The 16,390-nt window shown below is 38.8% G+C and overlaps 1 protein-coding gene across 2 annotated transcripts in view; it reads right to left on the bottom strand.

The window, feature by feature from the left end:
- PDE11A (phosphodiesterase 11A) overlaps positions 1 to 16,390 on the bottom strand; it is a 450,256-nt gene that overhangs the window by 246,264 nt on the left and 187,602 nt on the right. For both annotated transcript variants that reach the window (XM_051849396.2, XM_051849397.2), the window contains exon 5: positions 7,694 to 7,758. In XM_051849396.2, the coding sequence (XP_051705356.2) occupies positions 7,694 to 7,758 (65 nt within the window). The remainder of the gene's footprint in view (positions 1 to 7,693; positions 7,759 to 16,390) is intronic.

Below are 16,390 nucleotides of genomic sequence, written 5' to 3'. Positions count from 1 at the left end.
CCAGTATCCCATATGGGTGCCAGTTCGAGTCCCAGCTGTTGCACTTCCAATCCAGCTCTCTGCTATGGCCTGGGGAATCAGTAGAAGATGGCCCAAGTCCTTGGGCCCCTGGACCCACGTGGGAGACCCAGAAGCAGCTCCTGGATCTTGGCTTCGGATCGGCGCAGCTCCAGCTGCTGTGGCCAATTGGGGAGTGAACCAGCGGATGAAAGACCTCTCTCTGCCTCTCCTTCTCTCTCTGTGTAACTCTGACGTTCAAATAAATTAAATAAATCTTAAAAAAAAAAAACCTATAGTACCAACAATCTCACCCACTGAAGTGACTATCCAAGCAGCCCAGACCAAATTTGGACATACCTGAGAAACAGTGCATCCCAACTGCCACAGTGGTGTTATGACACCGTTCCAACTTTCAGCATGTTCAGTATGAAATAAAAAGTCTGCAAATAACTCATTCATTAAATATTTATTGAGCAAGTACTGTGTTCCTGGCAGTGTGTTCTTCCAGCAATTTTAGTAATGTTTCCTGTTAATTGGCCTCCCAACCAAACAATAAACATGATAGTTAAAGGATGAGTGCTAGGGCTAGGTGGACTGGGTTTCAACCACTATCTCTCACTCATCGTGTGGCCCTGTACATATTTCTTAATCCTTATCCATAATAGAGGAATAAATGAGATAATTCACATACTGTTGAGTTCTGTCTCATTCTTTCCATATTCTTCACATAGCATTTAGCACGTAGTAAATTTTTCTTTTCATCTGCTCATGAAGCAACTGCCTGTATTTCACTAGCTAGTGAAGGAGTATTAATTTTGGAAATGGAATCTTCAGTTGATTACTATTCTAAAATATCTCATGCTGCCAGTGGCTCTCCAAACAAAGGACCAGAACCATCAATACTCATACCCAGGGAACGCTGAGAAAATAATACTGTGTGTGGGAAAGAAAGCAAGCCTTCCTTAAAGTCTTAGCAACTCGGGCCACTCACACACCCTTTCCTCTGCTCTTCCTCTAGTGCAACTCCCTCTTCACGGGCACTTGCATCTCTGTATTTTGGAGCATCCGTGTAAAGTAACTCATATTATAGACTCCTACTGGCTTCAAAGACCTGAAGCTCCTTCTCCCAGGCTTCTTGAAGCTGGGTAGGGATTGGGGTGAGGGGATTAACTTGCTTCAGATGCAAAGTTAAAAGAGCACCAAAAGCTCAGTAATAAATATAAATAAAAGTTTAATGCAATTATTTAAAAAATATATAAATTAAAACAAAAGCTTCCATCTAAATGAAATGTTAAAAACTTTTAAAAAGGCCAGTTTTTCCTTTTGCCTCAAGATCCAGTATGTCTCAGTAAGGCACTACCTTACTGCTATCACGTGTTCTAACCATGCTAGCAACCTCTGACATCCAGATGATTGTTTCTAGATAGGTTGTTGACACTTGAGTCTTTTACAGGTATCTGACCCTCTGAGGATGTAAATGTTTCTAGAGTTTAAGGCTTTGGTCTTAACAGAATGAGCCATTAGATAGCCAAGAGAAGTCCTTCCAGACCCAGCTTGAAGACAGGCCCATAGCTTTGCATGCAGTGATATTCTGACTAACAGTTTAACATGTACTACTCTGCCATGGTGTGCAATTCTCCTAACCTCTCTGCACCTCGGCTCCCTCATTTGTAAAATAAAGACAACTGCATCTTACTCAATGAGCATTTGTGAGATTAACTAACACAACAAAAATCGGACATATGGTAGATTTCCAATGACGGTTAAGTCTCTTTCCCTAATTAAATACAAATCATTATAATGTACACAATAGTGGATACACAGAATCATTGCTTCCTCGAACTCTATTGCTGGACAGACATGTAATGGACTATTATCCATTTTACCTTTCTCATTTGATAACTGAACATAGTAGTCCCGTAGGACTGACATAGTATATTTCTGCAAACTTGGAGGCTAAAACAATAGACACCTATTGTTTCACAATTCTGGAGTCCAGAAGACTGAAACCAAGGTGTTGGCAGGACCATGTCCTCTTGGAAGGCTCTAAGTTAGAATCCTTCCATGTATCTTCCAGCTTCTGGTGACTCCTAGCATTCCTTGCCTTGTAGACCCCTCCAATATTGGCCTCTGTCTTCACACAGACTTCCTATTTGTGTCCCTGGGTACCCCTTCCTCCTATAGGGGAACCAGCCATTGGGTTTAGTACCTAGGTTACATCCAATCTTATTGAATCTAAAATCCCTCAACTAATTATATCTGCAAAGACTTTATTTTCAAATATGTTTCCATTCTGAGGTTGGGGGTGCACATGAATTTGGGGGTGATGTTATTGATGCTACTGTAACCCAGCGAAATGACCTTTAAATTAAAACAAATTTCTAACCTTAAGTATTTCTCGTTTCTTAAAAAGATCAACCTTTTCTACCTTTTTTCAGAAGTGACCTGTGAAAGAATGAATTTTTGGTTTTGTGGGGTCTGAGCTACTTCATGTGGCTGCACAGAGAAGATTTTGATTAGGCAACACAGCTTAAGTAGCAGCTGAATACAGCAAGCTGAGTGCCATGCAAAGAACAGAGCAGTCCCACTAATCTGTACCAGAGCACAGCTCAGTTCACACAAATCCTTCACCAGCCCCATTCCCGGAAATTTCTCACTGGACATTTTCTCCCCACACATCTCAGCCTCTACTTGATCCTTGAAGACTTTGTCTGTCTCTTCTTATTCCATTTTTTTCCTCCATGATTTATCTTCTTCTTGGACTCCTTTTCAAATCAGAGCATCTGGGGGTGAGGGCATGGGCATGTGGCACAGCAGATAACCCTACTGCTTGGGATACACATATCCCATATCAGAGGCTCAGCGACCCGACCCTGTTTCTTATCTTATTCAGCTTCTTGCTAATGTACCTGGGAGGCAGCAGATGATGGCCCAAGTACCTGGACTCCTGTCATTCATGTGGGACACCCGGATGGAGTTACTGACTCCTGACTTTGACCTGGCCCAACTCTGGCTATTGCAGGCATTTGAAAATTTCTGTTCAGACTTTTAGAAATGCTCTTTTCCAGTTTCTAAGTACATATTCAAATTGCCTGTTCCTACTGAGGATACAAAAGAGCTTTATTAAAGGTTGAACAAGAAATCCAAGAAAGTTTATTCAGGCTAATTCACCAAATATTCTTAAATTAGGCTTCTTAGGAAAGGTCCTAAAGCGAGGCTACATGAGATGATTATGAATAATCACTGTATTAACAGAACTGCATTCTGAACAAAAGAAGTACATGCGTTTTCTGATATGTTCTGATTCTGGAAAAAAAAAAACTGGAAAATCATGTTCTACTCTGGGAAACAGAACTTTAAGAAGAACTAGCAACCTGGAGCAAAGGGAGAATAAAAAGGGTGAGCGGTCAAAAAATAGCAGTTACTGATCTGGAAATGGTAAAGACAGTGGATCTTACAGCACTGACTCATCACCACGTCGGCAAGGCAGATCTAATCCCTAGGTGACCTCAGTTTGCGATTTCTCCAGTCCTACTTCACTCCACCACCCAGGTGATTTTTTTATAGCACAAATCTCAATATGTCACTCCCTTGTGAGCAAACAGGCAAGCGGCCAGTCTCCAGGCCAATTAGAAGGGTTTGAGCATCTCTGAAGGTTCCAAGAAGATCTGACCCTAATCTCATCCAGATGTCTTTTTTTGGAAGCTGGATGTTCTCAGGAGGAGCTGGAAGTTATCACCATCAATTTTGTTGGTCTTGGTGATGACAGCTTATGGCCCTAATTAAAGATTCCAGTATCCGTTCATGCTATGTTCTCTCTTTCACCCAGTGCCTCTGCTCGTGATATTACTCCCCGCCTGGAAAGCAGTCCCATATGACCTAATTGAAGTTTTGCTACATCCAAAAGGACCACCTTCCACTTCTCTCATGACGAGCTGGGTGTTGTAGGAAACTAGAATATTTTGCCCCCAAGTATGTCACATTGTGTAAGGATTCTTCTGAACTGAGGGTAACTGCAGAGAAGCAGACCAGTGAAAAGCCCTGTCCTCCCACTGTGTGGTTACAGCAGGGAAGACAAAAGGTGATCACCAAAGACTATTTTAGACCCTTCTCACCCTGGAGGCAGCATCACAGGAATGTATACAACAGCTTTACAAACTCCTATTTATTTGCTTCCCCATAATTTTCCTCCTCTTAATATTTAAAGTCCTTTTCCCATGTCTTGTTACTTCTCAAAAAATGTATTATTCTTTGTTGAAAATGCTATGGATGATAGAATTCGAAGCCACTTCTTCATAATTTACTCATTTTTATCTATGTATGTCTCCCATACACATGAGATACACATATTAATAATTTCTGTTTGTGTTCTTCTTACAAATCTATTTTTTATTACAGGGCATTGTGCCAGCTAAGAACTCAGAAAAGTATACAGAAAATTATTTCTCTTTCCCTACAGTATCCCTCCTCTGTATCTAAATATCACCCTGGGGGTAAGTATTTGGTCTATCAGTTAAGACGCTGGTTGGGACAATAGAATCCCATATTAGAGTTTGAGTTCAGGCTCTGATCCCTATTCTAGTTTCCTGCTAATGCACACTCTGGGAGGCAGCAGACGATCACTCAAGTATCTGGGTCCCTGCCACCTACATGGGAGACCTGGATTGAATAATCAGCCTCTCGCTTTAGCCTGGCCAAACCCGGGTTCTTGTGGGCATTTGGGGAGTGAACCAGAAGATGAGAGCTTTCTCTCTGTGTGTATATCTCCAGAACAAATAAATACTTCAAAAAATCACCTTGCAAAAACCTTTTATAGAACGTATGGTCTTCAACTGCCTTGCAATCATGGATTTCTTTGATAGCAGGACATATGAGCCTAAACCAAGACACATCTGTGCATGAGGGAGCATTAATCTGCATGAATTGATAAACATGGACTGAAAGGATTGTAAGGAGGAGGAGATTTTGAGTATCCAAACCTGGTGGAAGACAAGTGGGGAAATCAAGAGACCAACTAAGCACCTGGCTCTCATTTGTGGTCTAGTTCTTAAGTGTGGACCAAAGTTCAAAGTCTAATACCTATGGAGAAAGAAGGGTGAAGACAAAATCTTAAGGAATTAAAAGACATATTCACAATAGCTAAGACCTGGAATCAGCCTAAATTCCCATCAACAGTAGACTGGATAAAGAAATTATGGGACATGTACTCTATAGAATACTATACAGCAGTAAAAAAATGAAATCTAGTCATTTGCAACAAAATGGAGGAATCTGGAAAACATCATGCTGAGTGAAATAAGCCAGTCCCAAAGGGACAAATATCATATGTTCTCCCTGATCGGCGACAACTAACCAAGCACCAAAAAGGAAACCTGTTGAAGTGAAATGGACACTATGAGAAACAATGACTTGATCAGTCCTTGTCCTAATTGTCTAGGAACAACTTAATACTTTACCCCTTTTAGTATTTTTTTTTCCTACTTAATACTATTGGTTGAACTCTGTAATTAACACACAATTATTCTTAGGTTTTAAGTTTAACTGAAAAGTGATCCCTGTTAAATATAAGAGTGGGAATGAGAAAGGGAGGAAATGTACAGTTTGGCCCATGCTCAATCGGACTTGCCCCAAATGGTGGAGTTAGAAACGTGTCAGGGGATTCCAATTCAATCCCATCAAGGTGGCATGTACCAATGCCATCTCACTAGTCCAAGTGATCAGTTTCAGTTCACAATTGATCATAATGATAGGATTTAGAGTCAAAGGGATCACATAAACAAGACTAATGTCTGCTAATACTAACTGATAGAATCAAAAAGGAGAGAACGATCCAACATGGGAAGCAGGATACACAGCAGACTCATAGAATGGCAGATGTCCTAAACAGCACTCTGGCCTCAGAATCAGCCCTTAAGGCATTCAGATCTGGCTGAAGAGCCCATGAGAGCATTTCAGGCATGGAAAGCCAAGACACTCTGGCAAAAAAAAAAAAAAAAAAAAAAACCCACACACAAAAAACACCTATATGAAAGATCTCTGTGAGTGAGATTCCAGTAGAAAGAACAGGCCATCAAAGAAGGAGGTACCTTTCTCTCAAGGGAGGAGAGAACTTGCACTTTGACTATGACCTTGTCTAATACATTTTGAAACAAGTAGTTTGCAGATAGCCTTTTGAATATACAGCTCTTCAGAACTTCACTTTCACTACATTGGATCAGAATCTCTCAGTGTGCTTCTTCCGGATTTAGTTTCTTCTAAATTCTCCCAGCTTGATTCTGATTGAACAACTAAATTTGGAAAACAATAACCCTATATATTCACCATTTATGATCAACTATCAGGTTTTTAAATCTTGTGTGGTAATGGAAGCAAAGCTCAGGTGTTAGGAGTTTTAGTCAGGTAATCTTTGGATGGATAACAAGTACTGGCTGCAGGACTTTGAACAAGTTACTTCAAACTTGCTGAGAGTCTGGCATTGTAGCATAGAGGGTAAAGCTGCCACTTGTGATGCCAGCATCCCATAGGGTACCGGTTTGAGTCCAGCTGCTCCACTTCTGATCCAGCTCCCTGCTAATGCACCCGGGAAAGCAGCAGAAGATGTTCCAAGTACTTGGGCCACTAGATTCATGTGGGAGACATAGAAAAATCTCCTGGCTCCTAATGTTGGTCTGGTCCAGCCCTGGCCATTGCAGCCATTTGGAGGAATGAACCAATGGATGGAAGTGCTCTCTCTCTCTCTCTCTCTCTCTCTCTGTATTTAAAATAAATAAATAAAATAAATCTTAAAAAATGCTGAACCTCAGTTTTAGAATTAAAAACATGTACTATCTAGGATAGTGTCTGGCATATCTAGCACTTAATTACTGGAAGCTACTCATATTCTTGGTGTTGGTATCAGTAAAGACATGAAAATTGTCACCATCAATCAGTCTTGGGTGTTTCACCAATCTTCACATATGTGAATTTTGATCAATTTTACTATTTTTCTGCCCTTCCTTTGGAGGTGATCAAAGTAGACAATCATATAATTTATTTTTAGTAGGAGTCCAACTATTATTCAGGGAAATACTGCAAAGCTAAGAAATATTCCCTGGTTGTTCCTTACCCTCATTTTTACCCTCTTACAGTCTCAAAGGTGTCTATATGGATAAATGGTAAAACACTGGAAATTCTCACTCTTTTTCCAAAGGGATGTTAATAGCTAAAGATAAGGAAACAGAAAGGGGGGAGGAGAAACAAAGGTACAGAATAAAGCAGGAAAGTTGGCTTTCTGCCTAGTTAAGGAATATCTAAAAACTGATTTTATTCTTTAGTCATTTTAGGTGTGAAGAAAAATGGAAACTGTTGGTTTAACGAAAACAAGGTTGCCCCACAGCTATTCCATATTAACTTACATAATATATTTGGTTTCAAAGTCCAGTAATCAGCAAAACCCTTTATGATTTACTTCAAAACATTATAAGGTTCAGGGACAAGGGGCACTAAAAGCTAGAGGCAACAGTTAAAAAAAAAACTGCTTGCAAGCTCAATGTATATGCATCTATTTTTAAACTGTAATTTTTATGTAAGTTCTGAATTATGGAGAGTTATAACATTTGGTCACACTTGTTGATATATAGAGAGGATAACTCCTATCCTCAGAGAATTGTACAGTGATGCTTACCCCAAGGACCAAGACACACATAAGCCCTACCTGTTCTCAGCATCGGCGCTGCACTTTGGGGACAACAATTCAAAGGATTTCGTAAACTTCACCACCTGCGGCAAAGAAAGATGGTAAATCCAAGTCAATTAAAGTTTTCTCATGGTTTAAAACACTGTGATAAATGTTTTCCATCTTTACAATGGTTATTACAATAATTGGAGATTACAGAGAGATTTCAAGTGGAAAAATCTCAAGGGAGAGAGGAAAAGGAAAATTCTATCCTACATTTTGTATTTTACATCATATATAGCAGACATTGTCCAGGCTTAACACATTCTACAAAACCTGAATACATTTTTACAATGGGGTATACAATGAAGTTTCGTGGTTAGCCAAAGGGTCATTTCACTCATATACAATTTTTTTTTTCACTGCCCTTTTAACAATCCAGTCTTCATCCATGGAGTATCAGGTAGGAACAACAACAACAACAAAAACAACCTCAAAAAGGATGCTCTCTATCTACGTCAGGCTCCTCAGGATAGCTTATTTGGCTTATTCTCGCTCTCAGGCCAACTTTTTGGTGTCAACACCCAAAGGGTAAGAAGAGGACGCTACCTTCTTCATCAGTCATCACTAGTGCAAACACTTCCTCTCTCCTCTGTCCACTGAAACCAGCACACCCCGTACAACAATTGATCAAGACTTAACCTTGAAAAGGAATTTATGGGTATAGAAAACGGCAATGTAATTTTTCTTATTATTAGTTACTTTTGGATTCTTACTATGAACTATATCCTGTATTAGAAGCCTCTTTTATGATTTAATTTCCTTATTATTATGCTAAAAATTAGACATTTTTGTCCTCTGTTTAAAAATGAAGAAACTAACCCATAATTTTTGAGAAACTTGCTCAGTTTCACACAATTAAAGTCAATCTGCCTGACTCTACAGTACCAGCTCTTATAGCAATATTTCAAATGCTGAGTGGGAAAGGCAACATTTCTGACCCTCTTTTGACAAAATATACCACAAGATAGAAAAATAAGTCCCCTACATTGAAAAGAATACATTTGAATGTCACTGGGTGCTTCCAAGGTTGACGTTTAGATTTACTTAGCTAGATGCAGTCATGCTTCAAAGGTCTTTTAAATTAAACACTTACAAGGAATTGATGGGCACCTGAGAACATGATTTGGAAACTAGAAATAGATTAAATATTAAAAGAGCTTTATGGGTGAGGTAATGAACCCAAGGTAGGAAAATGCAACATGAGGGCAAAACGGAAAAGGAAATAAAAGCTCATCACAAAGAAGATTGTATGTTACTCACTGAATGTAGGGCAGTGACAATAACTCAACTAAAAGTTAATGCCCTTGACAATCACAGAACATATCAAAAAGTTCATGGAAAAGTGGAATTCATAGTTTGAGTTTATTTTGCTGGCAAAATAAGTTATTTTCAGAATACATGGGAAATGTGTATTATCAGAAAATTAAGCATGAATTTCAAAAATTGTTTCTGCACAAAACTAAGCTTATACTTTTAAGCCTATTTTCCAAAAACTTTTTGAAGTTCCTGCATATTTCATTTCATATCGTTATATGAATTAAACCTCTACTGAATCAGTAATTGTGCTAAATGAAATAAGCAAGACCTAGAAAGGCAAATATCATATTTCCTCTTATTTATGGAAGTTAATATGCACAGAATAGAAAAACTGTGTGGATGGCATATTATTTGGTGTATAATAAATATTACTTCACTGAATTACACCATATACATGACAATATATCATTCTCTCCCCACATTATGATCATTATCATGAATCCCTCACTTTGTAACTTTTTAAAAAAGGATTTACTTATTTACTTGAGAGGTACAGTTACAGAAAGAGAGAGGGAGACAGAGAGAGAGAGAGAGAGAGAGGTCTTCCAAAAGAGAGGGGGAGAAAGAGAGATCTTCCATCTGGTGGTACACTTCCCAAATGGCTGCAATGGTCGGAGCTGCACTGATCTGCAGAGCTTCCTCCAGTCTCCTGTGTGGATGCAGGGGCCCAAGCACTTGGGCCATTTTCTACCGCCTTCAGGGCATCAGCAGGGAGCTGGATCGGAAGTGGAGCAGCTGAGACTCAACTGGTGCCCATATGGGATGCCAGCACTGCAGGTGTATGGATGCTTAACTTACTATGCCACAGTGCCCGCCCCACTGTGTGACTTTAATATTCCTGTTTTCAAGAAAAAATTACATGTGTATGTATACAATATATACATATAAAGTGGATGTGGCAAAATGTTAAAGTCATTAAATTTTAAAGTAAAAAGAATTTTAAGAATAAAGGAAAGAAATCATTCATTGTGACAAATTTTATTGGCCAAAGATGGCCACAGCATCTCCTATCCCATAGTCTTCTCTACACTGTTCCCTCCCTTTAAATTTGGTAGACTTCTGACTTCTTCAACCAACAGAGTCTGTAGAAAAGATACTTTATGCCTTCTGAGGTTGTCCTAAAAGGCAATGCAGCTTCCGTCTTGTCAGAATATTTGTACCTGAAGCCCTGAGTCATGATGTAAGAAGCCAAAATATACTGAGGCTACTATGCCGAAAGGGAGCAAACCATATAGAGAGGTCATGGTAGATGGTCTGAATGTCAGCCCCATTCCTTAAGCCATCCTAGTTCTGGTGTCAAATATGTAAATGAACAACTTTAAGATGATTCCAGTTCCCAGCCATTAAGCTACCCCTAGTCTTCCAGTTTTTGAAATTTTGAGCCCATATATTCTGGAAAGAGACAAGCCATCCCTGTTGTCCTCTCTCCAAATTCCTCACCAAATGGATCTGCCAGCAGAAAACATGATTGACTTAAACTTCCAGTTTTAGGGCATACTTGTCCTATGGCAAAAGTAACTAGAACATCTATGCTAAGTGAGGACTTAAAAAAGTTGCTTAGAAATCTTGTTTTTATTAGATTTATTTATTTCTTTGAAAGTCAGAGTTACACAGAGAGAGAAGGAAAGGCAGAGAGAGAGAGAGAGAGAGGTCTTCCATCTGCTGATTCACTCCCTAGTTGGCTGCAATGGCTGGAGCTGCGCCAATCCAAAGCCAGGAGCTAGGAGCCTCCTCCGGGTCTCCCACACAAGTGCAGGGGCCCAAGGACTTGGGCCATCCTCCACTGCTTTCCCAGGCCATAACAGAGAGTTGGATCAGAAGTAGAGCGGCCAGGACTCAAACCAGCATCTACATGGGATGCTGGCACTACAGGCAGCGGCTTTACCTGCTACTCCACAGCACCGGCCCCAAAAGTTACTTAGAAATCTTGATCTAGCTACATTATTCCTGGGTCTCACAAGGTCAGCAAGCCACAGGGAGACTCTTTGCTATCATCAAATAATATCTTTCAATTATACCCTAAGTAATTCTTAGAGTTAAAATGATAATAAAAATTAGAAGCCTTTTTTTCATGTTTGCACAGTGGAAAACTGTCAGAGATCATAGACGAGGGAGTTATTTCTACATCTCTACTTTGATCTCTCATCATTTGTGATTTCTTTCAATAAGAAAAATAGCTCAGATAATGGAAAATTCTTCCATTTTTATAATGTTCTAGAATATATCCTACCATTTTACTGTAAATGAGGCATTTTGCACATGTTATAAACAATCATTCACGTATGTTTTGATGCTTACAACATTCCAGGAGAGTAGACACTATCCCCATTTAACTGAAGAGAAATTAAGGTGTACAAGGGTTAAATGGTTTGCTGGAAGTAGTAAATTAGAGAGTTAGGATCTGAACCATGTTATTCTGATTCCACAGTCCCATTTTTGCCATTAAGCTTTTTTTCCTTGAGATTTATTTGTTTATATTTGAAAGGCAGAGTGACAGAAAGAGAGGGAGAGGGAGACAGAAAAACTTTCATGTGCTGATTCACTTCCCAAATGTCTGCAATGGCTAGGGCTGGTTCAGGCTGAATCCAAGAGCCCAGAACTCCAGCCTGGTCTCCCACGTTGAGTGGCAGATGAATAACTACTTGGGTCATCTTTCAGTTCTTTCCCAGGCACATTGGCAGGGGGCTAGATCAGAAGCACAGCAAACAAGACTCAAGTAAGTGCTACCAATTGGGAAGCTGGTGTAGCAAGCAGCTCAACCCTCAGTGCAACTACACGAGCCATGCCATCCTACTACTCTTTATTGCTTTCATAAACCAGAGCAAGTGGCATTGCAACCACAAATTTTTTGGGATTGACTACTTAACAAAACAGTATACTTAATAAACTGTGCCTTTATTAATTCTACAAATATTTATTAAGTACCTACCACATGGCCAAAACATATTTAATTTGAATAAACACTATCTAAAAGTCACTTGAAATAAAACACTTGGTTTTATATAAAATGAATCAAATTACCACTAAACTATTAATAGTTTCTGCATTTGGAATTCAAACAGGATATATATTTTAATAGACTGACCTGATACACGAGATTAAATTCTCCAATATTATTAAGGGTATTTCATGTGGTTTACTTTTTATTATGTATTAGAATATTTTACAGCCCTGCAAGGGAAATGCTAACTTTGAAAAACTGATAGCAATGAAAGCGATTTTTCTCCCCTATAGCAATAAAAGTGAATTTTACCCAAGTAGAGATGCAAATGATTTCTGTGCAGTAGAAAAGTCCAGTGGCAACAACTTTATTATCCTGGTGGATAGTAACCATTTTTAAAACCTCATCTATTAGTCTTCTGCTAGCATTCTTTCAGTGCCTATTTCTGAACCAGCTTTACCACCCTGCTGTTTCTCTCATTAATGAGTTAAATAAATCTTTGATACATGCTCACTGTAGATTTGTAGAGTAAAGTTCAGTTTTTAACTTTTTTTGAAAACTGTCCTCTGACACCAAAACTACGTACTGAGTGTCTGTGTGTGCACGCAATGGAATAGGCACTGGAGCTACAATGTGAACATAAAAGAAAAAAAAAAATCCCTGCACTCAAGGAGCTTACTTTGTGGTGTGGAGCTTAATTTGCCCTGGCTCTTCAAAGCTAGTGCTTCCAGAAAAAAAAAAAAAAAGTACTTCGAAGAAAACAAACCTGAGAAATAGAGAACAAAGATCCTTTAAAAGTCTTTCTTTTCCGTCTGAAATAGTAGCTTATAAGAAATGAATAGCACATTCTGAAATTTTTAAGTTATAAAACTTATAGATCTAGAATTACCAAGAGAATGCATAAGATATATATGTACATCTTGATGAAATATCTAAATGTTTGCACTCCTGAAATGTAAAAGAGGAACTTTCAAAACTACTAGAAGGTAAAAAAAATTTTTTGCCCAAAAATATTAGAACTTTTTACTCCAATATAAGTTATGGGCTGAAAAGAAAAACGGGATTAACATTTTGTTTTATTTTATCTGTTTTATTTCTTAAATTAATAATTAATGAATAAAGGGGAAATCCATGATTACTCATCTTTCAACTTCAGGAACTTCATATCATGGAGAAAATTTGTTGTGTTCCCCAATAAAACTCCCTAATAAACCAGTTCATGGTATCACGATCAAAGTCAGACACTGAACTCAGGAACCGTGTGGTTGGCCGTGTGTGCAGTGAAGAATTTAACCTTTCCCAAAGAGCAGCCCTTGGCTCCCAGAAGCAAACCTCTGAGCCCTTGGAATGTCCTAACAAACGTGCTTTTCTTTACTTGCAGACCTTGCACCAGCCGGGAAGTAACACTACAATTTAGAGCCACACTTAATACCGTGACTTGGGGTGGGAGTTTGGGTCACGTGATATCAGCTGACCTCTGGAGGAGTGGAGACACAGGTGAGCCCAATGGGTAGCCAACTAAGTTTTTGTGTTCAAGCCTCCAATAAAGACCCTGGACACCTAGGACTGAGCCCTGTTCGCACTGTCACACACCGTTGCCAGGAGAAGATCACAATGCCGATGACTGCATGGGTGGGGGACAACTGGAAGCCCTGCATTTGAAACTTTCTTGGGCTCTGCCCCATGCTGATTGTAATCTGAATCTTTTCCCATAGTAAACTGGAACTAGAAGTGAAACAGCTTTAATTTAATTCTCTGAGCCCTTCTACTGAATTGTTGAGGGTGGTCTTGGGAAACCTCAGATTTGTAACTGGTGTCAGAGTGAGGGCACACTAGATTATATTCCCTAGCTTTGCACTTATATGGCAATTTGTAGGTTCCTGTGACTTTAAAAGAAAAATGAGGGTAATTAAATACAAATATTGACTTGTGTTTGGTTAAATATTGATTATCCAGTATGTATCAAGAAGGGACATTCCAAAGAAATAAAAACAAGGTTTGTAAACTTTAAAGACCTGAAATTTGTGATGATTAATTTATATGCCAAATTGACTGGGCTAAGGAGTGCCCAGATAGCTGATAAAAGCTGTGTATGTCTGTGAAGACTTTTCTGGAAGAGATTAACATTTGAATCAGTAGACTGAGGAAAGTCAGTTCCCCTTACTAATTTGGGTGAGCATCATTCAATCCACCGAGGGCCTAGATAGAAGAAAGGGTGAATTTAATGTTTGAGCTACGCCATCTATCTTCGCTTTCCTTGGACATCAATTTTCCTAATTCTCTGGCCTTCTGATCAGATAAGGACTTAAACCCCTGGCTCCCTTGATTCTCATGCCTTTAAACTCAGATTGAATTATACTACAAGCTTGCCTGGTTCTCCAGTTTGCACATGGTAGATTGTGGGGCTTCTCTGTCACCATATTGCATGAGAAAATTAATATATTCATATATATAGAGAGGTATGTGTATATATATATGTGTGTGTATATATATATTTATGACAGAGAAAATCCATTAGTTCTGTTTCTCTAGAGAACTGTGACTAATATATTTTTAACTTTTTAAAGAGACATTATTTTTTTGCTTGTTTATTTATTTATTTGAAAAGCAAAGTGACAGAAGGAGAAGGAGAGACAGAAAGATAAAGAGATCTTCTATCTGCTGGTTCAATCCCCAAGTAGATGCAAGAGCCAGGGCAGGGCCAAGCCAAAGCCAGGATCCAGGAATTCCATTATTTTCTCCCACATGGGTAGCAGGGGTCCAAACGCTAGGGCCGCCTTTCACTGACTTCCTAGGTGCATTGTCAGGAAGCTGGATCAGAGGCAGAATAGCTGGGACTCATACCAGCTTACTCAGCTGTACTGTAATGTCAGTCCTAAATTTTCCTTTTTAAAAGGAAAAAAGTTTAAGCGTTGAGTCAGATTTTTGATAGGCTGATAGGAATACCTTTTACTACACCAAGAGAATGATAAAAATCTATAAAATTTTTCTTTTACCTTGACCGTTGAGGAGCTCAGAGCAAATATGAGTTTTAAAGTTGTATCTTTATACAGCATAATTTGATTTTGTATTCATTGCTTTGGATTTTCTTTAAAAACTGCTTTCTCTTTTTCCCTTCTTTATTTGAAATTTTGCCTTCCATATTCCTCTGTGTCTAGCATATAATAAGCACTCAAAATAGTTGTTCACTATAAATTTTTATATTTTTGCTCAAAAGTCTTTTAAGTCTTTCTGACAGTCAATTAAGTAGAAGTACAAAAAGGACTTGGAGTACTTAAACACTTGAAAAATACATAAATGTGTATAAAAGTACTTTTTTCATGAAATAACTGAAGAATTAATTACAGTTGAACAAAGCTCTTTGTGGGCCATTAAGTTGTATAGAAGAGTATTAAGAGGCATGGGAATGAAGTGTGGAATGGTGTGTAAGAGAAAGACAACATTTAAAGGCCTACGGCTGATGGCAAGCAATATGAAAGCAAAGGAGAAGCAGGCTTGAAACACATCAAGAGAGTAGTAGAATATAAGCAGAGCAATGAAATCGTGAGGACAAGCCTAGTGCTGACTGTAAGCCAGAGAAGATCAAGGAAGCACACAAACATTAGCCTTAGTTGTACAACACCTGTAAAGTTAGTCTGGATACAGACCATTTGATTTTTGAAGGGTTTTAAGTCCATTCCTGTCACAAAAAAATTAAAACTATGTGTTCAGATCCTCTGACTTGGGGGCAACATGAATTTAAGCTCACAGCCAAATCAAACTGCACAGTTAGCAGATTATTGGGCAAGGCAACACACACACATATGGGCATTAATCCATGTTGAGAACAGCAAGACAAACAGCTGAGAAGTAACAGTTCTGGGGATTAAATTCATCTGCATGCTCCCAGGTCTTTTAGAGGAGCGGTGGGCAAAGGATGGCCTATGAGCCAAATCCAGCCCAGGCCTCCACCTGCTTTTATAAATAAAGTTTTATTGTAACAGAGTCACACTCATTAATTTAAGTATTGTCAATGGCTACCTTCTATATTACAGTAGAGTTGAATAATTACTACTAAGACCATATGTGCCACAAAGTCTAAAATATTTCCTAGCTGGACCTTCACAGAGATAGTTTGCCAGTCTGGATAGCAGCCATCTCTGGACAAGGTCCACTAGCTATTTCCTGCCATTGTTAATGGTTGATCATAGATTAATGTATTAATATCCTCATACAATTTATAATTAACAAAGCGAAATCCTGGAGTCAGTCTCTTAAACAAAAACTACAATGATAGAAATCATAGACATGAAGGCAAGTGGTAGAGGATATAGTTGAGGACTATATGTCCCAGTTTTTTTTTTGTTTGTTTTTTTTTTTGACAGGCAGAGTGGACAGTGAGAGAGAGAGACAGAGAGAGAAAGGTCTTCCTTTGC

The sequence above is a fragment of the Oryctolagus cuniculus genome, chromosome 3, assembly GCF_964237555.1.
Source record: "Oryctolagus cuniculus chromosome 3, mOryCun1.1, whole genome shotgun sequence".
In the NCBI taxonomy this organism is placed as follows: Eukaryota; Metazoa; Chordata; class Mammalia; order Lagomorpha; family Leporidae; genus Oryctolagus; species Oryctolagus cuniculus.
This window is presented reverse-complemented; position numbering and strand designations above follow the sequence as displayed.